Here is a 26,258-nt window from a genome sequence, read left to right as displayed (position 1 = left end):
AATATGGCTTTGAGTTTATTTTTCCCCCATATATCTTCTGAAGATAATGTTTATTTGTTCTGTATGTTTTTAGCCAGTCTACACACAAGTTTCATTCAATTGGATCAGTACATATTAGTTTTACTTCCAGTTTTGTTAAAAATTTATCAGTTTTTACAATTTCCTTTATTCTGAAACAATTCATCTATGTAATGTGTTTTTTTTTTTTTATTTTGATTAAGCCTAAATAAAAAAGGTGGAAGACCATACAAAGTATATGCTAATTCATATCTTATAAACTGGAGTGCTATGTGCCAAAAACCTCAAAACCAAACTATCTTGCGTACTGCAGTTGTGAAGAGAAGATCCTATTAAACTAAATAACATGATATTTTTAACACCACAAGTGGTATTAAAAGGTGGTATTATCATTATGTGATTATACGATGAGATTCTTGTTCTCGATAATGGAAATTGCTCAAGCCTTCCCATCAAATATTATGGAGGAAGTATTAGAAATAATTGTCTTTACACTGACAATAAGACATATGCCACCATCACAACTGTCATTGCCTTATTCATCTATTAACAGATGATAGAACAGCTTAGCACATTAAAGCAAGCCATCTTGTTACCAGTTTTAATTCTGTCTGCTTTCTGTCAAAAAGCAAAGAATGATTAGCTATTGATCTGCTATATGGAAGTATGATTTACCTGCAAATATTTTACAGAATACTGAATATAAATAAATAGTCCTTCCTAGCTGCCAAATGACAGATAGTGTTCTAGTTTTCATATTAAACCTGCTGAGTTACTTTTACAGTACTCATAATTGTATGATTTGAATGGGTATCTGGGAACCTATCACAGTCCTTTCAATGGAAATAATGGTTCTAGCCAGGATTTTGTGTCAACAGGATCTTTCTTCAAAAAGGTACCATCATTGGTGAAATTTTATAAAAAACTACACATTCAGAGTTTCAAAGTTGAAGTTTATTCTGTTATATTAACAATTTCAAATGATTAAACATTTTTAGGTGCTTTCACACATATGTATGTGCAAATGCACCTGTGATATTTACCATGTCCATTCTCTGCATGTAACAGATGGACTCCCAGTGGATGAATTTTCTTAAAAAAATTTTATATTTGGGCCTTTTAAAAACATTTGCACTCCAAATTTCATTAAAATCCAGCAATTATTATTTCTTCCCCCCACTCCATACAATTTGTATGGAAACAAAATTCATATATTAAATTTATAGATTGTGGTCCAGCCAGTTATGCATGTTTTTTATTAATCTGTGTACACAAAGTTATGACTTCCAGTTTCCCCAAACACATTTTTTTGCAAAATGTCATAGTGTATAATTTCAATGAAGATTAATTACTATGTTTAATAACCATTCTTATACCACGTGTAATTACTATGCTTTCAGTATGCACATCAGGTTCTGGTAGCATTGGCAAGCAGGAGTCTGTCAGCAGCATGGTCTGATGATGAGTATCGGTAAGGTGCCTGAAACGTCACCTTAAATGTGTGGTTTGGGTTATAAGCTTAATAAACTATATCATTAATTTCACATGGTATAAGAGTGGTTATTGAGTATAGTCATTAAACTTCATGGAAAACAACCACGTAACATCCTTCCCTAATTATATTTTCAAATAAAATATGCAAAAATGATATTGAATTTCTTATTATTACAAAGTTATGACCACTGGTTACTGATTTTTCTAATATAATTGCAAATAGAGAGACTTGCAGAAGTGTTGGGAACTCACAATGCAAGTTAGTATTAGTCTATACACTGGGTAACCAGTTTATTAGGTACACTGACCTAATTGCAAGCAGCATTACCTACAGCTTCAAGATGCAGTGGCATGGACTACACAAGGTACCAAAAGCATTCCATAGAGAATGCTTGGACTAGCATCTTTCCATAGAAAGATGCCAGTCCATGCCCACTTAATCATTGCATTTGCATTTGGCTCAGACTGAATGACAACATATCCCAGCTGCAAACAGGTTGTTACTCTTTTCACAGATTGGGAACAGATAAGTGTGAAAAAGGAAGGGGTTCTGGTAGGCAACAATGTCCAATTAGGCCCTGGCATTCAGATGTGGATCCACTAGTATGAGGGACATGATGTGTGGCATGAAAACACTTTTCACACCACTACCACACTTCTGTTACCAGCCTGCAGTGATGACACCTGATATCATGAGTCTATGGTTCAGGCTACCATCTCCATACTCTGCCCCTGCTATCATTATGAAACAACTGGAACCAAGATTGTCACCACTCCTTAAATGTTCTGTGTAAGTGGTCTCATATCCACTGTACATGCTTGTTCTTAACTGACAAAAGTGTAACACTCTAAGGTCATCTGCTGCTATACCTTCCATGACAGTCACATGCATTACATGTTCAAATATAATCAATTGCACATTCATTGTTGTATTGGACTGTTGACTGTGGTCTGTCCTGCTAGAATGAATGATATTTTTCCCCCTCTGTTGGCTCCTCACATCAAGTTGTCTACGACAACAGGATTACCATTGCCTGGATGTGTGATAGTTGTTAGACCATTCTCAGTACATCCTGCACACTTTTATGTGTGAACATCTCATAAGGTCTGTGATAATTACATCAACATATCTAGTGCTTTCATACCATGCTCAAAGTGTCCAGTTCTCTCACTGTGTTGTGTGAGTGCATATACATGCACATTCCCTCTTATCTGACTACTTGCATTATAGCCTGGTAGAGGCATGTGATACTGTCTCTAATAAAGTGGTTGATTCCTTGAATGGTGGCCCCGGGTGCCAAGCATTCCATGACCAAGTGATTTCTGTACGTTCCAAGAAGTATTATATCCAAAGAGCCTTTGAACAAATTATATTATTTCATTCCAACTACCATTTTCTTTATTTATAAATTACTGCAGCACTTTCACACTACAAGAAGTAGGCAAAGGCCCAGAAAGGAAAGCCACCTTTCTGTTTCTATTTCTAACAGTACTAACCAAACAACTCAGCTGCTTGATCACCTAGTGGCACTGCTCCTGCCTCCCCCGTGGTGGGGCCAGAAACCTAGGAGGTAAAGCAAACCCCCAGGGCCAAATGGAGCAAAACATGGAATATGACAACTTCCCCCCAATTAAGACTGCAAATCCGAATAATACGGATTTGCATCAACCTGATATTGACTCTACCAATCCAAAGAGACTGAAGACAGATACTCCTCGAATTGAACACCCAAGTTTTCTGATTCTTCATTCACTGACAAACCAGCCCTTAGGCAATCTATTGCCATTTCTCATTCAAAAATGTCTTGAGAACGTAGCTGGTTCCCCGAAAATGGTGAGACGACTAAAATCTGGCGACCTGCTTGTAGAGACCACAAGCTCTAAACACTCTGAGTATCTACTTAGACTCAACTCATTTGGTGGAATTCTAGTCAAGGTGTCCCCACATGCCACCCTAAACACATCCAAAGGCGTAATTTCAGAATGGGACCTAATGAATGTCTCAGAGGAAGAAATTGTTCAGGAACTGCAGGATCAGAAAATCACACAGGCCAAAAGAATCATGATGAAAAAAGATGGCGAGCTAATTCCAACTCGGAGCATCATATTAACATTCAGCTCACCAAACCTACCTTCGTCAGTGAAAGCAGGGTATTTGCATTGTCGCATTCGTCCATATATTCCAAACCCAAAAGTGTCAGAAATTTGGGCACTCACAAACAGTCTGTCGAGGTGACCCAGTATGTCCAAACTGTGGATCGAAAGAGCATACCCAAGCTGACTGTAATGCCCAGTCTTCTCCTTGTCCCAACTGTAAAGGCAACCATTCAGCCTTCTCCAAAAATTGTGAACAGTGGAAATACGAGAAAAAAAATCCAGAAATACAAAATAGAAAAGAAAGTCTCGTTCCCAGAAGCACAAAAGCAATTGCAACTACAGATGCCTAGACGTACATATGCCGAAGCCTCTAAAAAATTTCATTCAGTATCCATTCAAACTGCCACATCAACTCCACCAAACATCCCCATTTCTGAATGGGTTCATATGCCAGTCACCATACCACCTGCTGTCCATGCAGCCCCTGTAAGACCCGTTCAAACAGAGAAACCAGATCCCGTTAGCAAACAGGCAGTTGACTCCGTCCTTATGGATACCAATGAAATCCCCGGTCAGGAAGAAACAGAAACCATTCTAGAGATCCATCCAGAAGATGAAATAGACACGAGACCAATTTTCTCAAAAAGAGATAAAATTAAAATTGACCACGTCAAACAGACAGACTCAGCTCCTTCATCTAAATCTAAACAATGAACAACTTAGTCCAGTGGAATTGCAGAGGCTTGCGTAGCAATATTGATGACATCCAGGAAATAATTAAATGTCATAATCCAGTTGGCATCTGTTTACAGGAGACATATTTAACTCCTAAGGTATCTCTCTCGATCAAAAATTATTCTCTTTTCAGAGAAGATAGACCGGTTACAAATAAAACTCACGGTGGGGTTGCTATTCTCATAGATTCACGAGTCCCTTGCAGAAGTATTCCTTTGCAAACCTCTATTTAAGCGGTTGCTAAGCGAATAGCAATTAGAGTCACTATAACACTTGTTTCTATCTATCTACCACCCACTCAGCCTTGCACTATTCATGAACTTGAAGATCTAATTCTGCAGTTGCCAACCCCTTTCTGTTTATTGGGCGACTTCAATGGACACCATCCATTGTGGAGTTCTCCTAATGCAGATGGACGGGGACAACTTATTGAAATGCTCATTGACAGACAGAATTTAACCATCCTAAATACTGGTTCAACTTACATCCATCTCCAAACAGGAACTGTGTCCTCAATAGATCTATCTATCTATCTGCTCTCCGATCCTTTTTCCTTGTATTGAGTGGACAGCTCTGGATGATCCACCGAACAGTGACCAATATCCACTAATCTGTAAAATTCAAACTTAACACTCTGTGACTTCAGAAAACTGCATGAAATGGAAGGCTGATTGGGCAAAATATACTTATCATGTATCCTTTGATAATCAGATCATTGAATCTTGTCCAATTGACATAGTCACCAGCCATATCACTAAACAAATCCTAGCAGCTGCATCTATTGCCATCCCACAGTCACAGTCAAGCTCCTGTAGATCCATAAATTATTGGTGGAATGAGGACTGTAAGAGTGACAAAAGAAAAAACCGAGCCTGGAATATATTCCGCAAAATCCTACTACCCATAATCTTATAAATTATAAAAAACTCAGAGCCAAAGCTTGCCATATCAGGAAAAAAGCAAAAAGAGACTCCTGGGTCCGATTTGCAAATTCAGTTAATAAAAATACAGATTCTAGAATAATATGGAGAAAAATAAAACAACTAAATGGCAAATTTCCTCCTCTATCCTCCCCAGTTTTCAACTGGAATGGACAGGAGCTGTGTACTCCTGCAGAAATTGCAAATGCTTTAGGCTCTGTATTCTCACAGCTGTCTGCATCGACCGCATACAACCAGTCATTTCAGAAGATTAAAGCTTCAGCTGAAAACTCTCGATTAAACTTCAAAACTAAATTGTGTCTATCATATAATCGGCCTTTTACTATGATTCAACTTCAAGAAGCTATATATACCTCAAAGAACAGTGCTGCTGGTCCAGACGGAGTGTATTATACAATGCTTAAACACTTAGATAACAAAGCATTATCCTTGCTGCTGACTTTCTAAAATCGTATTTTCACTGAACATTCATTCCCCACATGCTGGCATCACTCCTATGTACTGGCAATTCCCAAACCAGGGAAAGATCACTCTATCCCTCACCACTATAGACCTATTTCTCTTACCAGCTGCTTGAATAAAACCCTGGAAAAAACGATACACCGCCGACTGACCTGGTATTTTGACTCCAAATATCTAATATCTGATAGCCAATTTGGCTTCAGGAAAAATCAATCATCCCTGGATCTCATGGTCAAAGCTGAAACGAACATCAGGAATGCGTTTATCCGAAACGAGCATCTCATTATGGTATGTCTTGACATAGAGAAGGCCTTTGACACCACTTGGTGTTTTGGCATCTTGAAAGATCTGCATTCCCTTGACCTCAGAGGCCACTTACCATATTTCATACAAAACTTCCTTCAGCATAGAACTTTTCAAGTCTGCTATCGACAAGTCCTCTCGCAAATCTATATACAAGAGGAAGGAGTCCCACAAGGCTCAGTTCTGAGTTCTACCTTATTTGCTTGTTTGTTTGTTTGTTTGTTATTCGGTTTTTTAGGAGCATTAGCAACTAAGGCCATATTGCTCCGGAATATGCGGTGGTCATTCCCTGACCTTTCCGCATTCTCCGTATTTGGTGGTGATGGGCTCGAACCCCGGTCTAATCAAGAAGCGTGTGCTACGCACTGCTGCTCCTTCCCACCTGGCTACGGAGGCGCCACCTTATTTGCAATAAGAATAAATAATATAACCGAATGCATACCCGACCCTGTAAACACATATCTCTATGCCGATGACCTGACTGTTTCCTGCAGTTCACAGAATATGAACTTCAGTGAAAGGCAACTACAAATCTCTCTTAACAATATTGAACTATGGATGACACAGAATGGATACCGACTATCGCATCAGAAATCTAGTGTCATTAATTTTTGTAACAAACGAAACTTCACTTAACGAATCATCCTATATTAGTCATGAAAAGTATTTGCCTCCTGGGCCTGATTTTTGATAGTAAGCTTAATTTCTTAGAACATGTCAAATATCTGCAGACTACTTGCCAGAAAATAATGAATATACTCAGAGTTCTTTCTTCGACAACATGGGGTGCAGATCACTATACCCTGTTTCAATTGTATAGAACCCTAATTAGGTCTCGTCTTGATTATGGTGCCCCAGTCTATGACTCTGCCAGGGAAAGCGTGCTTATACACCTTGCACCTATTCAACATTCTGCCCTCAGGATTGCTACAGGAGCATATAGGACATCACCAGTACAAAGCCTTTATATTGAAGCCCATGAAGTTCCACTCTGTCTCAGAAGAAAGGTGTTACTTCTGAATTATGCAGCTAAAATTCGAAGCATGCCTACCCATCCAATTTGGCCTATACTTAGTGATCCACAGTTTAAAATTTTCTATAGAAATAAACCCAGTGCAGTTCAGCCTACTGGTATCAGATTACAAGCACTATCAGAAACTTGGAATGTACATCTCAAAAAAGTCCTCCCTCCAAGATCCAATCTGTTCAGTCGCCCCATGGGCCTATATTAAACCATCCTGCGACAATTACTTCCTAAACTGGGGGAAGCATTCCCTGGCAAATATCAATATACAACTCCATACTGCTCACACAGAGAATTATCCTCTTTTTACAAAAATATATACCGATGGATCAAAGTCCTGCAGCAGTTTTCCCTTTTAACACCATCTCTGTATCACTTCCCACCGAATGCAGCAGTTATACAGCTGAGTTATTCGCCATCAAGCTTGCCCTACTAAATATTCTCCATCTGTCCATCAAAAAGAGTATAATATATACGGACTCACAGAGTGCACTTGTAGCCCTACAAAATACCTCCTCACCAAAGAATAATTTAATAAAAACTATAAGATGTATGTTGATACATACTCAGGAACGCCAGCTAGTAGTTATCTTTTGCTGGAACCCAGGCCACTGGGATATCTGGAAATGAATGTGCAGACTATGCCGCCAAACATCCTTCTAATTCAAATTCATCATGTGCTCTCGTTCCATATGCTTACTACAAATCTAATATACAAAGAATATGTAAGGAACAATGGTCACTTATATGGCAAAATAAAACAGATAATAAGCTCTTTCAAATAAAACCAGATCCACAGTTATGGGCCTCTAGCTTCCGGGAAAACAGAAAGGAAGAAGTAATCCTAGCCAGAGCAAGAATTGGTCACAGTCACATTACCCACCTATTTCTCCTCACAGGTAATGATCTTCCTCAGTATACACACTGCAATTCTCAACTCACAATGAAGCACATTCTTGTTGAATGCACCTTATATTCACATGCCCGGCAACTCTCATTCAGTTTTCTTCCTAATCTTAAAGAATCTTTGAAGCTCTGCACATATCATAGGTAACGATGCCAACCCCACAGAATTTTTCTCATTTATGAAACGGATAAACTTATATGATCATTTCTGACTGTTTGCAAAACAGTCATCATGAGTATCGTCCACATCACCGATAGGCACAATATGGCCTGAGCAGCCCTTGCGCCAAAAATAACAACAACAACCTTGAATGGTGGGGGTGTGTCTAATGAACTGGCCACTCAATGTAAGTGAGCGTCAAACCATTAGCAAATATTATTTGTATTGTTTTTGTACAGAACAATGCAAGTAAAACCATGTTTATAAGTTTTGTTATAGAGAATGGAAATAATAAAAAGTTGCATAAATAAACCTGACACATTTTATTACATTTGCAGTTGCTTTGTTGTAAAAAAAAAAAAAAGTACACGAAAAACATTACAGAATTTATCAAAAAGGCATGTTGTGCATGTTTTTGGAAACTTAGTAACAAAGATAAACCATGTGCTGCATGCAAAGTTTCCCAAACTCATGTTGACCAGTCGAGAAAATGGAGCCAAGGTAAGAATATGTCTCCAACTTTTGCTATTCTGATGGTCTGGGATGAACTTGAGAGGTCACAAATATGATTGCCATTTTTGCTTATCTAAAGTGCAATGCTACAAAAACACTACAAATAAAAAGCACATTTTGTATCCTAATCTACCATCTGCTTTTTGATCCAGCAAAGATGGATCAGATCTGCCTAAATCTTCTACACCTCAAACTCAAATAGTTTCAGTGATTTAGAACGTATATGGCATTATATATGGATTTAGAATGTATATGGCAACTGACTGTTCCAGAGACAATTCACATAAAACAAGCTAAATAATTTGACGTCTTCTGCAGACAGCCTGGGATCAAGACTGCTAAAACCTGCTCTTGATTAGGAGCATAATTTTCTTGATACATGCAAATCAGCTCATGTAAATACACTTCTGCAGACATACATTACTGGTGTAGTATGGTCTAAGACGCTAATGGCCACACGGTGTCATCGATGTTGTTGTTGACCATAAAGCCAACATGACTGTGAAGAATTCATTCCTTTTGTCATAAAGATTCACTTTCTATTAATACCAATATTTCTGGGGGTTAATGGCTCCCTTAGGAGCACAGTTCCCTCTAATTTTTTTCCTTCATGTGTGGAATGAATATCGCATAAAGCAATCGCCAGACAAAAATAACATCACAATTTAAGAAATAAAAAAAGTATTGTTTTTTACGAAAGTATATAACTTTATTGTATTTAGTAATGACAAATTTATAGGATTACATTTTCATATATCAAAAAATACGTAAATACTAACAAGTATTAATCAAAATTCTGAAACTTTCATTAATCACACCTTCGTCTCTTTGTTTGAAAAGAACGTTTAATCATTTTTCTTATATGTACAGTGCCAGGTTTCTCTCTTTTTAAACACCAGCAGTAGTCGGCCATCCTGCTTTTATTCCACCTTCTCTGGTACCTCTGCTCCATTTCCTTTATGTCCTGATGGAATCTCTCCCCTTGTTCTTCGCTCATCTGTGCAAGATTTGTGGGGGGAAAATCAAGATGGGCATGCAAAAAGTGAATTTTGATGCTCATATTGTAACCTAAATTGCGAAGCTTTTCGAGCATATTTTGAACAATTTTCTCATAATCCTGTGATTTATGATTTCCTAGAAAGTTTTCCATTACACTTTTAAAAGCAATCCAGGCTTCCCTTTCAACGTCAGTCATAGTAGTTTTAAACTGACCGTCTGAAACCAATTTTCTAATTTGGGGACCAATGAAGATACTCTCAAGTTTTGCATCAGATAAACCGGGAAATTTAATGCAAAGGTACTTAAAGCAGTTGCCATCCTTATTCACTGCTTTAACAAATTGCTTCATTATGCCTAACTTGATATGCACTGGAGGTAAAAGTATTTTATCTGGCTTCACCAAACTTTCATGCACAATATTTTTTGACCCCGGTGTAAGATTGTGCTTCCGAGACCATTGCTTCTTTGTCCAATGCAGCACTTTAGCTCTGCTGTCCCATGCACAAATAAAGCATGGCATTTTAGTGTACCCACCCTGTAGCCCCAACAACATACATAACACTTTTAAGTCTCCACATAGTTGCCATTTGTGATCTTGATATTTAATTTTCTCCAGAAGCAACTTTAGATTGTCATAAGTTTCTTTTAAGTAGACTGGATGAGCAACTGGCACAGATATCTCCATTATACAAGAGAACACCTTTTAAACTAGTCTCAGAATAGTCTATAAATAGTCTCCATTCACTAGGAACATATGATGGAGCTCCTAAGGCACTTATTAAACCAGTGATATCACTGCAATATATGAGAGGACATTCTTGTGAAAAATACCATATAAACTCCCTTTCACGATTTCTGTGCTAGGAAAATGATGTACCTGGAGCAAATAAGTTCTTCGCTTGAAGTCTGGATCCCATACTTTGGAAGACCTAAGTCCCTTACTAAATCGTTCATTAGCATTAGTAGAGGCATCATCATCAGCCATTTTTAATCCACTGCAGGATGAAGGCCTCTCCAGCAACTTTCCAGTTCCTTCTGTTTTGAGCACTGGCCATCCATTTACTACCCACAAACTCATGAATTTCATCTATCCATCTCCGCCTTTGTCTTCCAGGTTTTCTTCTAGCTCCTCTTGGGTACCATTCTGTTATTTTCTTAGTCCATCTGTCATCATGTCTTTGAGCTATGTGTCCTGCCCAAGACCATTTTAGTTCTTTAGTTTTGATAAGAATGTCCTTTACTTGAGTTTGCTGCCTAATCCATGTGTTTCTCTTCTTATCTAACAGTCTGATTCCCAATATAATTCGTTCCATTCTTCGCTGTGTAGTTCTCAGCTTCTCTTCCATTCTTTTGGTGAGTGCCCAAGTTTCACTTCCATAACTCATGGTGGGGAGTATACATTGATTCATTATTTTACGTTTCAGACAAACTGGGATATTGCTCTTCAGTATGTGACTATATTTCCTGAATGCTATCCATCCAAAATTTATTCTTCTCTTGATTTCCAGCCATTTATCATTATTACAGCTAATAACTTGTCCCAGATAAGTATATGACTCCACCTTTTCAATTACTGCTCCTTCAATCATTATTTCCCTTTCCGTGGCATACTTGTTCATCATTACTTTTGTTTTAGCCATATTCATCTTTAGTCCAAAATCCTTACTAACTGTGCATAACTGATTAAGATTTTCCTCTAATTCTTTGGGATTGTGGCTTATGACCACAATGTCATCTGCAAATCGTAAATGGTTTAGGTACTCTCCGTTCACATTGACTCCTTTCTGCGACCAGTCTAATCTTCTGAAAGCTTCCTCAACGGCAGCAGTAAACAGCTTCTGAGATATTGTCTCCTTGTCGAACTCCTTTCTCGATTTTAAATTTCCTACTGTCTTTGTCTAGTCTAATAAAGGAGGTAGCACTTTCATATATTTTCTTCAAAATCATAATATGTGGGGTATCTATGCCTTGTCTTTCCAGTGCCCGAAACATTGCCTTATGCTATATAGAGTCAAATGCCTTTTCATAATCCACTAATGCCAGGCATAATGGTGTTTTATATTCATTTGCTTTCTCCATTAGCTGTGATATTACGTGAAGGTGATCCATAGTTGACAATCCTGTCCTAAAGCCAGCTTGCTCTTTCGGTTGATTCTCATCAAATATTCTTTCTAATCTGTTAGTAATGACCCTTGTGAACAACTTGTAGATGTGGGATAACAAGCTAATTGGTCTATAATTTCCCATTTCTGATTTATCTCCTTTCTTATGCAGCAAAACTATGATGATCGCATTATTCCACTGCTTAGGCGTCACACCTTTTCTAATGCACTTTGTGAAGAGCCTTGCCAGTTTTTGTGTTATGTCTCTTCCTCCCAATTTTAACAACTCTACAGTAACTTCATCTTCCCCCAGGGCTTTCTGATTCTTCATTTTCTTCAATGCATATTCTACCTCATCAGGAAGAATATCGGGTATGTCGTATGTGTTGCTAATTTGCAATCCATCTTCCCCACTGCTGGTATCATTCCCTCGCTCCTTGTATAATTCTCTATAGTAGTCTTCTGCTATTTGAATTATGCCTTCTCTACTGTTTATAAGTACACCATCGCTATTCTTTAGTTTCGGTATCATTTGTCTTTCTGTATTACTGCTCATGGCTGCTGATTTAAATCCTTTGTTTTCCCTTAATGCTTGTTCTACTTTTCTTGTGTTAAATCTTATGTCCTCTCTGAGTCTCTTTCTAATGGCTTTGCATAACTCAGTATACTCAATTTTCTCCCTGTCAGTGTTTTTCTTGCTCTTCATTTGTTGTCTTCGGTTCATCATGACAAGTGTTTCTTGACTAATTTTTTTTTCTTTGGATTTCTTTTTCCCTATAGGTTTCTTGGTCTTTATCACTTTCAGAAAGTTGTAATATTCCTCGTCGATATCTTGGTCCTGAGCAGTCTGCAGAAGCTCAAACTTGTTCTTAAGTTCCAGTACATACTGCTTTTTCTCCTCCTCTGTTATCTCAAAGACCTTTGTATTATTTACTCAAGTCAGTTTTTTCCTTTCCTACATCTATATCAAGTGTACATCTTACCATTCTGTGATAACTTCCAACATTTACCTTATTCAGGACGGTAACATCATTCACAATATATCTTCTGTTAGTGAGGATGAAGTCAATTTCATTAGTTGTTAATCCATTTGGACTCTTCCATGTCCACTTTCTGTTCACCCTTTTCTTGAAAAAAGTATTCATTACTGACAGTCCTTGAGATTCTGCAAATTCCACAAGTCTTTCACCTCTTTTATTTCTTTCACCGATTCCAAAATTTCCTATAGTTCCTCTTTCTGCGCAGTTTTGCCTTTTTCCAAGCTTAGCATTGAAGTCCCCCATAATAATAGTGTAGTGGGTTTTCTGCTCATCTAGAAGACTCTCAATTTCGGTGTACATTTCTTCAACCTCTTCATCATCATGGCTCGATGTTGGTGCAGAGGCATACGATGCAAGAAAGCAAGCTAACACAGCATCAGCCAAAAAACAAAAAAAAAAATCTACCATTTCATCCCTCCATTCGTTCCAAATGCCTGTCCAGCTCAGCCTTAAATTTATTTAGGCTATTAGCTTCCACAACAAAAGATGGAAGCCTGTTCCACCAATCAACTACCTGCTGGCTAAAGGCAAATTTCTGCACATCTATTCTACAACTAACTTTCCTCAATTTCAAACTGTGCCCCCCCTCAGGTTCTTAGTCTGAGCAAGATGAAGAATCCCATCAGCATTCAGCTTGCTCAACCCATTCAAGGCCTTATACACCTCAATCAGATCACCTCGCAAGTGCCTACTCTCCAGGTACTGCAATTTGCAGAACTTCAGCCTTTCATGGTAGAAGCACCCCTTTGTTCCCCTCACCAATCTTGTTGCCCTTCTTTGTACTTGTTGTAGCAACTTTACATCCTTCCTAAAATGAGGTCTCTAGACCTGTACATAGTACTCTAGGTGTGGCCTGATCATTGCCTTGTATAACAGGATTATCACATCCCTGTCCCTGCTAGTAAAATTCCTATATATCATTGACAAGACTCCAGACCTGCCCTGGCAGCCCATCTGCACTGCTCAGCGAACTTCATATTTGGCTGCACAATTACCCCCCCCAGGTCTTTTTCACTTTCCAGTTCCCGAGTGTAGTACCACCCAGTAGGTACGTTTCTCTTCGGTTATTGCTACCCATAAGCAGTACTTTGCATTTGTCAATGTTAAACTCCAGTTGCCACTTCTCAGCCCATTTTCCAAACTTATCTAGATCCAGTTGGAGTAGCACACTGTCTTTACTGTCATTAACAACCCTGCCAATCTTTGTATTATCTGCAAACTTGGACATTAAACCTGATATACCTTCATCAATATCATTGGTAAATATGCAAAACAACAATGGGCCCAACACCGAACCCTGGGGAGCTCCACTAATAACATTTGTCCACGAAGAGCAGTGTCCATTGATTACCACTCTGTTGTCTCCTACTCAACCATCCCTTTATCCATTGTAGCAGCTTACCCTTGATGCCATACCTCTCCAATTTGTACAGCAGTCTTCCATGTGCAACAGTATCAAAAGCTTTCCTGAAATCCAAGTATATGATATCAAAATTATTTTTTGCATCCAGTTCCTTTGTGACCACATCGTAGTATCCAATCAAATTGGTCAGACAAGATTTCCCCTTAACAAACCCATGCTGTGTCTGAACTATTACTGCAGTCTTTTCTAGGTGATCCTGTATCACCTCTTTAACCAGTGATTCCATTATTTTCCCCAGAACACAAGTTAAACTAACAGGTCTGTAGTTACTTGTCACCTTTTGAACCTCCTTTGTGAATTGGTGATACATTTGCACACCTCCAGTCCATGGGGAACTCCCCTGAGTCCAAAGAAACTCTCATAATTATGGCTAAGGGTTTGCTTACTTCCTTTGCTGCCTCCTTTAATATAACTGGATAGATCCCTTCCAACCCAAGTGCCTTCCTTATGTTTAACTTCAACAATTTCTCCTCCACTTTGCTCTCAATTATTACAAAATCACTTAGCTCCCTGTTAGTGTTTGATAAACTTCTGGCACTCCCTTCATTGAATAACTCCTCATGTGTGAATGTAGATGCAAAATACTCATTCAGTTTATCAGCTACCTGAGCATGATCATCAATAGTCAACCCATCTATTTTAAATTGTCCAATCTGATTCATCCCTTTCCTTCTAGTTTACATAAGTAAAGAACTCCTTGCTGTTTTTCTTTGCATCCTTTGCCGAAGATTTCTCATAATCTGCCTTCGCCTGCCTAACCTCCTTTGTGACTAGATTACAGACTAGTTTATACCTGCCTTAGGGTTCTCTGTCGCCTGATACTTTATATGCATCCCATACATTCTTCTTCTCTGCTACGAGCCTCATTAATTCATCTGACATCCATTTAGGCCTAAACCTTGAACAGTATTTTTCTTAGTTGGAATGAAAAGCTAGTAGCCTCCAAAATTAAGTCCCTGAAGGCTTCCCATTTAGAATTCACTGTTGGTAACATCATCAGCTGATCCCAGTGTACAGAATTTAAAAACTGTCTGAGACCTGTGTAGTCACCTTTACGAAATATGTTTTTTTTTTATGTGACACTGAGACAACACTGTATCACTAATGCAAGTTACATTACTGTTATGAATCATGCTGTACTGCAATGTGTGCATATGCAGCATGATGTTTAAAGCATCCAAAACAAAATTTTAACTTCAAAGAACAATGTGCTGTTTAGAAGGAAAGCATTACTCGTTAGAGAGTGACAAAGGATATTAAAAGTGACAAATTCGGTAGAAAAGACAAATTAGCAGCAAATGAATTAAAAGAAATAAATTTATATGTAAAAGCATTGCCTTTACATATAAATTTCTTTGGGAAAAAATGATGAAATAAGCAGTACAATGAATTAAATAGGTGATGGATTACAAGGTTAAACATAAATTGTCAGTGGTAATACTGTTGTTTTTTAACAACACATGTCTTCCTTACACTAAAAACACTACTTACTCTAATAAAAAGTGATTTTCATAAAATAAAAAATAATATAAAAATATGATGATGAATGATACTGCATATTCTTAAAGTTACCCGCATAAGCCATAATTGTAGCTCAGCACAGGATAGTATGATGTGGCTGCTGAAAAATTAATAAATTTTTTTACATTTTGTTTTTATTACAAATAAAGTCTATAAAAGTGTTGTATTGACTTCAATAAAAAAAAAAAAAAAAAAAAAGTACAAAAATTTCTCTTTCAGCATACTCTATCCAAATTTCTTTTATGTCATTAACAGAAAGCAACTAATTTGTATTCAATGCATTTTATTATTTCAAACGGGTAAGCTTAGCAATATATAGTGGGCCATAATTCAAGGGCAAAAAAGGAATAATAAGATGCCCATAGCAGCAGTTATCACTGAAATGAAATAATCCACGCAAAGGAGAGAAACTATCAGTTAAATCATTTATCGCAAATTCCATTGCTGTTTCTTCACAAAGGTTCTTGAGAGCCATGTGTATAACTCCATCATTTTGCATAGGAGATAAGGAACAAGTGGAATACACCAGAGATCCACCAGGTTTTAGACTGTGAAGTGCAATACTAGAAGATAAAAGAAATATCTGTCATTTCATTAGATATTTTATTAGTTTCATAACATAAGAATGAACCCATTCTTTCTTAACAGATAAACATATTTCTATCAATTATTTGAAAATTCCTACAAATATCCATTTTTGAGTACTTTAATTCTCTAATATGAATTATTAATGTGTAGAAATCCAAAATACCAACCTTAGCATACTTGCTTGTTTCTGAGGGATTCCTATTCGTTCTTTTAGTCTAGTATGTTTGAAAATGTTGTTATCATTTTCTGAGACTGATAAACGATCATTGGTACATGGAACATCTAGTAAAACCTGCAATCATTAAATAAAAGCAATTTTAGTTTTTTTTATTTAATTATGTCAAAAAATTAAAACAACTTAACTATATCATAATAGTTTAAAAAAAACAAAAAGGTATATGAAAGTAATGTGTGCACGTATTTCTTCAAATTTCAGTTATTTCTGTGTCGTGTTTGTTCATATGGCTGCTAAGTCATGTGAACAAGCACAGTTGACAGGATTATACCTAACTCCTTAAGTCATTTTCTATTGAAAATTTCCTACGAGGGGGTGATCACAAACTGGTGCAAGATTTTGTTTACTGCGCGAACTTTGCATAACTGCTGCTAGAGGTGCTCTTCCTAATTGTTACAGAGCAGACTTTGTGTGTGCATGCCAGTACCTGTCAAGCTAGTGTTGTGTGAAGAGTTTTTTTTAAGCCATGTATCAGATGATCATTTTGAAGTATATATTTCTCCAACAGGTGGAGTCAGGTCATGTGGGTTTAATATTGTTGAATGATGGTATGATACTGGTGAAGGTATGTCAAGCTTAATGTCTAAGCCTGCAATTGACAGTAATCAATAATTAATGACAGTAATCAAGGTATGTTACTGCAACAAGATCTAGAAAAAGTAGGCAGATAGGCTGATAAATGGAAACTGAAATATAAAAAATGCAAGTGCAATGCTACATATGGGTAGCAGTAATCCCAAATTTACATATGTGGTACTACACTCAGAGTAGTGAAAAATGAAAAAAGACCTGGGTAATTGTGCAGTCAGATATAAAGTTCTCTTAGTAAGGCTGCCAGGACAGCTCATGAGGGTTTTTGTCAGTGCTATCAGGAACTTTGCTAGTAAGAATAAGGAGGTGATATTCCCATTGTAACAGAGGGATGATTAGACTGCATTTTGAGTACCACATACGTCTGGAGACCTCATTTTATGAAGGATGTAGGTCTACTGGAACAGGTGCAGAGAAAGGAATCAGATTAGCAAAGGGAATGAATGGGTGATTTTACCAAGAAAGGCTTCAATTCTGCAAACTGCAGCATCTAGAGAATAGGCACTGCAAAGCACTGGTTGAGGCACTTCAAGGTTTGAATGGATCGAGCAAACTCAATGCTGATGGCATTCTTCCTATTGCTCAGAGTACTTATGAGTGGATATAAATTCAAATTGTATAGTATGAACCAGAGCTGTAATGCTCAATACGTTCTACATTGATATCAATATTTGTAAAATAAGAAGAGAAGTTTACCTCAATATAGTACGTACAGAAATTAAAACGAAATATACTAATCGAAATATTCTAATCTAATGTAAGTTTTTCGATTTCTGCGTTTTAATTTCTGGAGAGTATCATACGGAAGTGTTCTACGTACCATATCGAGGTAAACTTCTCTTCTTATTTCACAAATTCAAATTGTGAAGGATAATTTCAGGATAGATGTGCAGAGATTAACCTTCAGCCAGAATTTGGTTGATTGTCGGAACAAACTTTCATCTGCTGTTGTTGTGGAAATAGGTAATTTGAATAAATTCAAGGAAAAATTAAACAAATTATTGGAAAGGATGGACAGGTGATGTGAATTTTTTTTTTTGCTACTGATGCCTTATAAGCTTGCTTTCTTGCATCATATGCCACTACTAATATTAATACAGTAGAGTGGCAGTTATCCAGAATAATAGATATCAGACCTCTTCTGGATAGCCAAATTTTCCAGATAATCAAATGTAAGGCAAGATTAAATTTATTTAATCTTACCTTATGATTAAATTAAATAATTAATCTTTTGGAAAAAATTATAAACCAATCTTAGAAAACAGAAACATTTTTATGATTTTTATCCAAAAGAGGAAAATTAGAAAGATTTTTAAATGCTCTCGGTTTTTTCGACTTGCCAATAACGAACACAGACAATCTATGCATCCCAGTAGCATTTGCACACATAGCAATTGTAACTTGCTCTTTTCTCATCTTAAAACCTGGTGCAAGCATTTCTCTTTTAGTGGCTAGGGTTTTGCTTGGTAATGCTTTCGATAATAAGCCCATATCATCAACATTATAGACGTTCCTTTCTTTAATTTGCTATAATTAAAGCAAACTTACTTTTAAAGGACACCACTGCCGATTCATCTGCAGAATGTTTTTCGCTTTGAATATCAGTTCGTGTATACCATGTCTCAGTTTAAAATTTTTCAGCCAACCTGTACTTGCCTTAAAATCTTAATTACCTCTTAATTTTTGATTAAAATCCAATGATTTTTCATACAACACTGAGCCAGACACTGGTTCACCTAAACTTTGCTTCTGAAGAAAACACAAATAAAGCACACTCTCTAAAGCAGCATTTTTAGATTTCGACATCTTTTTTTTTCTTGCTAGATCCTCCTTCACTATCCATAATCGACACAAATTCTGTTATAGCACTAGGATTTTTCTTGATGTCGTAAATTGTTGAAGTCTCCACATTAAACTCTTTGGAGAGATTTTAAAAAAATTTCGCCTTTTCTAAATCTATTAATAATTTCTGTTTTTCGTTGCAAATGTTAAAACTACACGTTTTATTTTCGTTCACATTTTAGTGTAAAAAATTGAGAAAAATAATAAATCACACAGTTTCAGGCCGATATTATTCTTACCGAATCGGGAGCTAACTAATCTCAAATTCACTCATGGTTTCTGAGAAAACCCAGTAGTCTCTGTGATATTTTTCTACAGCACATTTCTGAAGGTCACAACCATAAAACAATTTGTAGTTTTCGATTTATTGGGCTTTTTGTTTGTACAATCTGTTATAAATGGGTAGTAAATTAAATTGGTCAGGCAAGACTTTCCCTTAACAAAACCATGCTGTGTCCGAGCTATAACTGAAGTCTCATCTAGATGATCCTGCAGTACTTCTTTAACCAGTGCCTCCATTAATTTTCCTGGAACAGAAGTTAAACTAACTGGTCTGTAATTACTTGTGTCGCCCTTTGATCCTTCTTTGTGAATTGATGTGCAAATGTGACCCCAATTCACAAAGGAGGATCAAAGGGTGACACAAGTAATTATAGACCTGTTAGTTTAACTTCTGTTCCAGGAAAATTAATGGAGATACTGGTTAAAGAAGCACTGCAGGATCATCTAGACAAGACTTCAGTTATAGCTCGGACACAGCATGGTTTTATTAAGGGAAAGTCTTGCCTGACCAATTTTATTGGATACTATGATGTGGTCACAAAGGAACTGGATGCAGGGAATAACTTTGATATCATATATTTGGATCTTAGAAAGGCTTTTGATACTGTTGCACATGGAAGACTGCTGAACAAATTGGAGCAGTGTGGCATTGGAGGCAAATTGCTGCTATGGATAAAGGGATGGTTGAGTGGGAGAAGACAGAGAGTGGTAATCAATGGACACTGCTCATCGTGGACTAATGTTATTAGTGGAGTTCCTCAGGGTTCAGTGTTGGGTCCATTGTTATTTTCTGTATTTATAAATGATATTGATGATGGTATATCAAGCTTAATGTCCAAGTTTTCAGACAATACGAAGGTTGGCAGGGTTGTTAAGGACACTAATGACAGTACACTGCAACAGGATCTAGAAAAGTTGAGCAGATGGGCTGAGAGGTGGCAAATGAAGTTTAACTCTGACAAATGTAAAGTACTACATATGGGAAGCAGTAACCCCAGAGAAACGTATCAACTCTGTGGTACTACACTGACAGTGGTAGAGAACGAAAAGGACCTGGGGCAATTGTGCAGGCAGATATGAAGTTTTCTGAGTAGTGCAGACGGTCTGCAAGAGTAGCTCAGTGTCTTGTCAATGATATACAGGAATTTTGTATGTCAATGATGTACAAGGGGATAATCACCTCCCTATAAAGAGGTGATTATCCCCTTGTATAAGGCAATGGTCAGGCCACACCTTGAGTACTGTATACAGGTCTGGAGGCCTCATTTTAAGAAGAATGTAGAGCTGTTGGAACAAGTACAGAGAAGGGCAACAAGATCAGTGAATGGAACAAGTACAGAGAAGGGCAACAAGATTAGTGAATGGAACAAAGGGTTGCTCTTACGAAGAAAGGCTTAAATTTTGCAAATTACAGTGTCTGGAGACTAGGCACCTACGAGGTGATCTGATTGAGGTGTATAAAGCCTTGAATGGTTTGAGCATGCTTAATGCTGATAGGATTCTTCCTCTTGCTCAGAATAATCACCTGATAGAGCATAAATTCAAATTGAGGAAAGACAGATGTAGCATAGATGTACAGAAGTTTGCCTTTAGCCAGCGGGTAGTTGGTTGGTAGAACAGACTTTCATCCTTTGTTGTGGAAGTTGATAGTCTAAATAAATTTAAGGCTGAGCTGGACAGGTATTTGGAATGAATGGAGGGGTGAAATGGGAGGGTTTTTTTTTTTTTTTTTTGGCTGATGCTGCATAAGCTTGCTTTCTTGCATCATAAAGCCTCTACTAATGCTGAACTCTATCTTTCTCTTATTAGAATCAAAATTTAATTTGCAGACGTGATCACTATAACCGGCGCTTACTATACTACCGGGTTAATAAGAAAATAAAAAAAAAGGAGAAAGATCACCTTTCAAATTATTCAGATAAACAATGTTATACTGTACTAATATATATTTGGAATTAGTCAGTAAATAAATGTAAATGGCAACAAGACACTGAAGAAGTGGCAGAGTATCATCACATATGGGTTTGACTGTCAACAGTAAATAATAGACATTTTTTAAATCAAATTTTTTCACTTTCAATCTGAATAATAAGTATATTTAAAAAAAAAAAAAAAAAAAAAAAAGTGAACCCTAACCAAACACTAATAAACTAAGATCTACGGTATCATGCAAAATGCCACCTTACCTAATGAAATGAAATAAGTGCTGTATTGCTTTAAACAAACAATTGCTTGTAGGCCAAGAATCAAAGCACTTCTATATATACACAGCAATGAATGTCCCTTTAAGATATACAATATCATTATAATAAACTATAAAACAAAGCCTACTTTGCCGAATTCATTCATGTAGCCTGCGCGAATGAATTCAGCAAATTACTTACCTTATGGTAAGTAATTGGCTAGTTTGAGAAGATAAAATAAAATAAAAACCACCAGTTTCACCAAATCTTAAGTTGCAAAATGCCAAATAAATTCCATACATTTTCCTTACCCTATGCTAAAACTGACAAAAACAGATATATGGACAGATTAAGAAGATAAAATAAAATAAAAACTGTTTCCCTAATGAATAAAATACATTGAAACAATGCAATGCCTTTTCGCCTCAACACTTAGAGTAGACTAAGCAATGCTCACACTTAAATCCCAACAACAGCATTATATGTAATTTATATACAGACATTAATTGTTTATACATGGGTATGTATCCTCTGCTGGAACATTTATTTTTGCACTCGCGCGCGCGCACTACTTTGCACTGATAAGTTAAAAATATTTGATTTTTAACTTATCAGTCCAAATTTAGTACAGAAAAGCATCATATTGTGAAGAAACTCAACACAATAAGACCACATAATAGAAACCTTGGTTTGAAAATATAGCTATACACAAAAATGATGTATCTGTACCTGCTACTTCATGATAGTTATATATCTTCTGTACTTGCCAATTTTAAGAAATCTGAATACACAAAATTTTTACTGCTGATCTACACTTTTGACTAAACACATGGAACAACATTCCAGAACATATCCTCCAAATAATTTATTAAATATATTTGGTTCATACAAAATATAAGTATAAATTAGGTATGACTTACTTGTTATAAGTTACATATATAACTTATTGTGAAAGGTAATAAGCCACATTTTAAAGTTAATTGTTCTGTTTATATGTTCCTCAATTTTTTTTATAATTTTTTTGTTTTACAATTATCTGGTACTGGTTACTGAAAGTTTCTGCATTCTGGAGGACCTTCTTCATTAGAAAATAAAACAGCCCAGTAAAGTATTGTGTATTTTCACATGTAAAAATATCAAAATGATTGATTAATGTTGTTTACAAAGACTGAAATTAAAAGATACATCCAACATAAACAATATGCACACATACCCAAGATTATATTCTTACCAAAGGTCAGTGTTTCTCTTTTCAACAAAAAAAAAAAAAAAAAAAAAAAAAAAAAAATTTTCTTGTTCTCTTCTTAAAAAGTTGTGGAAAAATGTTTTCTGCCATTATATGCATTAATTTTATATCAATATACAGAGATTACAAAATGCAAAACTTACTTCCTTTTTAGGATCTGAAAGTATAGTGGAACACAACAGTATATACAATCCACCATTTCACTAGTTTACAAAACTTTCCCTAATTGTATATACTTACTTTATCAAAAATATCAAATGAATTCCATGACAATACATCTTTCTGAAGCAACACAATTCTCTCTCTCAAATCTTTAATAGATGGAATATAATTATCTAGTACATTTTTTAGCCTCTTTAGACGAGAAGCACTTATGTCATTACAGATTAATTTCTCTGGAAAAGACAAATAAGTAAAATAAGATCAGTTTTCCAATAAGCAAACAGCTAACAAATGTCATCAATACGGCAAGTTCCAGTTAACAAGCAAAGTTTCATTGTCAGGTGTGAAATAACCACTTAGACTAGACAGACATAATCAACACTTCATAACAATATTAATTTGAGCTTAATGTTCTCTATATTTATAGTCAGTATTAGCATTAGCAAGGGCACATATGCAAGAAAGCAAGCTTATATAGTAATAGCCGGAAGGGAAAAAAAAAAAAAACACCCCCCTTCTCATTTCACTCATCCACCCGCTCCAAATGTTTGTCTAGTTCTGCATTGAATCTGTTTAAGCTATCTACTTCTACAACGACAGATGGAAGTTTGGTCCAGCAATTAACCACGGGCTGGCTAAAGGCAAACTTCTGCACATCTATCCTACAACTGTTTTTCCTCAATTTGAATTTATGCCCTCTCAGGCGATTATTCTGAGCAAGAAGTTCGTTGGGGATTATTTTGACGCATCACCATCTATGGCCATAGTGCGCCACTGAGCAAGAGGAAGAATCTCATCAGCATTGAGCATCCTCAAACCATTCAAGGCTTTATACGCCTCAATCAGATCACCTCGCAGGTTCCTAGTTTCCAGACACTGCAATTTGCAAACCTTAAGCCTTTCTTCATAAGACCAACCTTTTGTTCCATTCACTAATCTTGCTGCCCTTCTCTGTACTCGTTTCAACAACTCTACATCCTTCTTAAAATGAGGCCTCCAGACCTGTATACAGTACTCAAGGTGAGGCCTGACCACTGCCTTATACAAGGGGATAATCACATCCTTATCCCTGCTAGAAAAATTCATGTATATCAATGACAAGACACCATGAGGTACTCTTGCAGACTGTCTGCACTGCTCAGAAAACTTCATATCTGCCTCCGCAATTACCCCCCAGATCCTTTTCATTCTCTACCTCTATCAGTGTAGTACCACACAATTGATACATTACTCTGGGGTTACTGTTTCCCATATGCAGTACTTTACATTTGTCAATGTTAAACATCAGTTGCCACCTCTCAGCCCATCTGCTCAACTTTTCTAGATCCCGTTGCAGCAGTGTACTGTCATTAGTGTCATTAAAAACCCTGCCGACCTTCGTATTGTCTGCAAACTTGTACATTAAGCCTGATAATATCATTAATGAATACAGAAAATAACAATGGACCCAAATAACCCTGGGGGAATCCACTAATAACATTAGTCCACGGAGAGCAGTGTCCATTGATTACCATTCTCTGTCTTCTCCCACTCAACCATCCCTTTATCCATAGCAGCAATTTGCCTCCAATGCCACACTACTCCAATTTGTGCAGCAGTCTTCCATGTGCCACAGTGATTACATTGTGATTACATCACAGTATCCAATCAAATTGGTCAAACAAGACTTTCCCTTGACAAACCCATGCTGTGTCCGAGCTACAACTGAAGTCTTGTCTAGATGATCCTGCAATGCTTCTTTAACCAGTGCTTCCATTAATTTCCCTGGAACAGAAGTTAAACTAACACATCTGTAATTACCTGTGTCTCCCTTTGATCCTCCTTTGTGGATTGGGGTCAAATTTGCACATTTCCAATCCAATGGTACTTCCCCTTAATCCAAGGAAGCTGTCATAATTATGGCTAAGAGTTTTGCTTACTTCCTTTGCTGTCTCCTTTGGTGTGATATAACCAGGGAAAGCAAAATTGAGAGTAGAAGTGTGTTACAAGATTAATGAGTCTGATGAGTACAACGAACTGTACAGAGAAAGACAGTAGGCTAGTAAATCAGACTGTCTTATAATGGAGAATTTTAAATTTCCAGATATTGACTGGAACTTGTGGGTTGGTTGCTCGCACAATAGCAAGGCTTTTGTGGATTTAATGGATGATTGTTTTTCTACAGCAGCATGTCCAAGAGGCAACCTGAGGAAGTGATATTCTTGATCTGATTATCAATAGTGATTATTCATGCATTAAGAATCTGCAGATAAAGGAACCACTAGGTGGCAGTGGTCACATTGTGCTGATGTGGAATTTACTTAAAGATATAGCTACCATCAGGGGTAAAGGGAAGGGTTTTTGCTTTCGTAAAGGTAACTACAGTGGTCTCAGACAGTTTATAAATTCTATAGAGTGCACAAAATGATGATGTTACCAACAGAAAATTCTAAATGGGAAGCATTCAAGGACGTAATCTTGAAAGCTACTAAGCTTTTCATACCAACTAAGAAATACTGTTGAAGGTTTTAGCATTAGCATTAGTAGAGGCATATGATGCAAGAAAGCAGGCTTATGCAACATCAGCCTAAAAAAAAAAAAAACCCACTTCCACTTCACCCCTCTGTTCGTTCGAAATACCTGTCCAGCTGAGCCTTAAATTTATTTAGGCAATCAACTTCCATGACAAGGGATGGAAGTCTGTTCCACCAACCAACTACCCGCTGGCTAAAGGCAAATTTCCGCACGTCTATCCTACATCTGTCTTTCCTTAATTTGAATTTATGCCCTCTCAGGTGATTATTCTGAGCAAGAGGAAGAATCCCATCAGCATTGAGCATGCTCAAACCATTCAAGGCTTTATACACCTCTATCAGATCACCTCGCTGGTGCCTAGTCTCCAGACACTGTAATTTGCAAAATTTAAGCCTTTCTTCGTAAGAGTACCCCTTCGTTCCATTCACTAATTTTGTTGCCCTTCTCCGTACTCGTTCCAGCAGCTCTACATCCTTCTTGAAATGAGGCCTCCAGACCTGTATACAGTACTCAAGGTATGGCCTGACCATTGCCTTATACAAGGGAATAATCACCTCCTTATCCCTGCTAGAAAAATTCCTGTATATCATTGACAAGACACCATGAGCTACTCTTGCAGCCCGTCTGCACTGCTCAGAGAACTTCATATCTGCCTGCACAATTACCCCCAGGTCCTTTTCTTTTTCTACCACTGTCAGTGTAGTACCACACAGTTGATACGTTGCTCTGGGGTTGCTGTTTCCCATATGTAGTACTTTACATTTGTCAATGTTAAACTTCATTTGCCACCTCTCAGCCCATCTGCTCAACCTTTCCAGATCCTGTTGCAGCAACATAGTGTCAGTAGTGTCCTTGACAACCCTGCCAACCTTTGTAT

The 26,258-nt window shown here is 37.1% G+C and overlaps 1 protein-coding gene across 2 annotated transcripts in view; it reads right to left on the bottom strand.

Moving 5' to 3' along the window:
- Positions 1-16,004: 16,004 nt before the first annotated feature.
- The window catches only part of l(2)10685 (5-methylcytosine rRNA methyltransferase l(2)10685), a 47,170-nt gene continuing 36,916 nt past the window's right edge, over positions 16,005-26,258 (bottom strand). For both annotated transcript variants that reach the window (XM_090383410.1, XM_090383402.1), the window contains exons 4-6: positions 22,946-23,100; positions 16,494-16,618; positions 16,005-16,301 (exon numbers count right to left, since the gene is read on the bottom strand). In XM_090383410.1, the coding sequence (XP_090239536.1) occupies positions 16,025-16,301; positions 16,494-16,618; positions 22,946-23,100 (557 nt within the window). In that variant the 3' untranslated portion in view covers positions 16,005-16,024. The remainder of the gene's footprint in view (positions 16,302-16,493; positions 16,619-22,945; positions 23,101-26,258) is intronic.

This window comes from Mastigoproctus giganteus, chromosome 1 (assembly GCF_048544385.1).
Source record: "Mastigoproctus giganteus isolate SK-2022 chromosome 1, ASM4854438v1, whole genome shotgun sequence".
NCBI lineage: Eukaryota > Metazoa > Arthropoda > Arachnida > Uropygi > Thelyphonidae > Mastigoproctus > Mastigoproctus giganteus.
The sequence above is the reverse complement of the archived record's forward strand: the minus strand, read 5'-3'. Positions and strand labels throughout refer to the sequence as shown.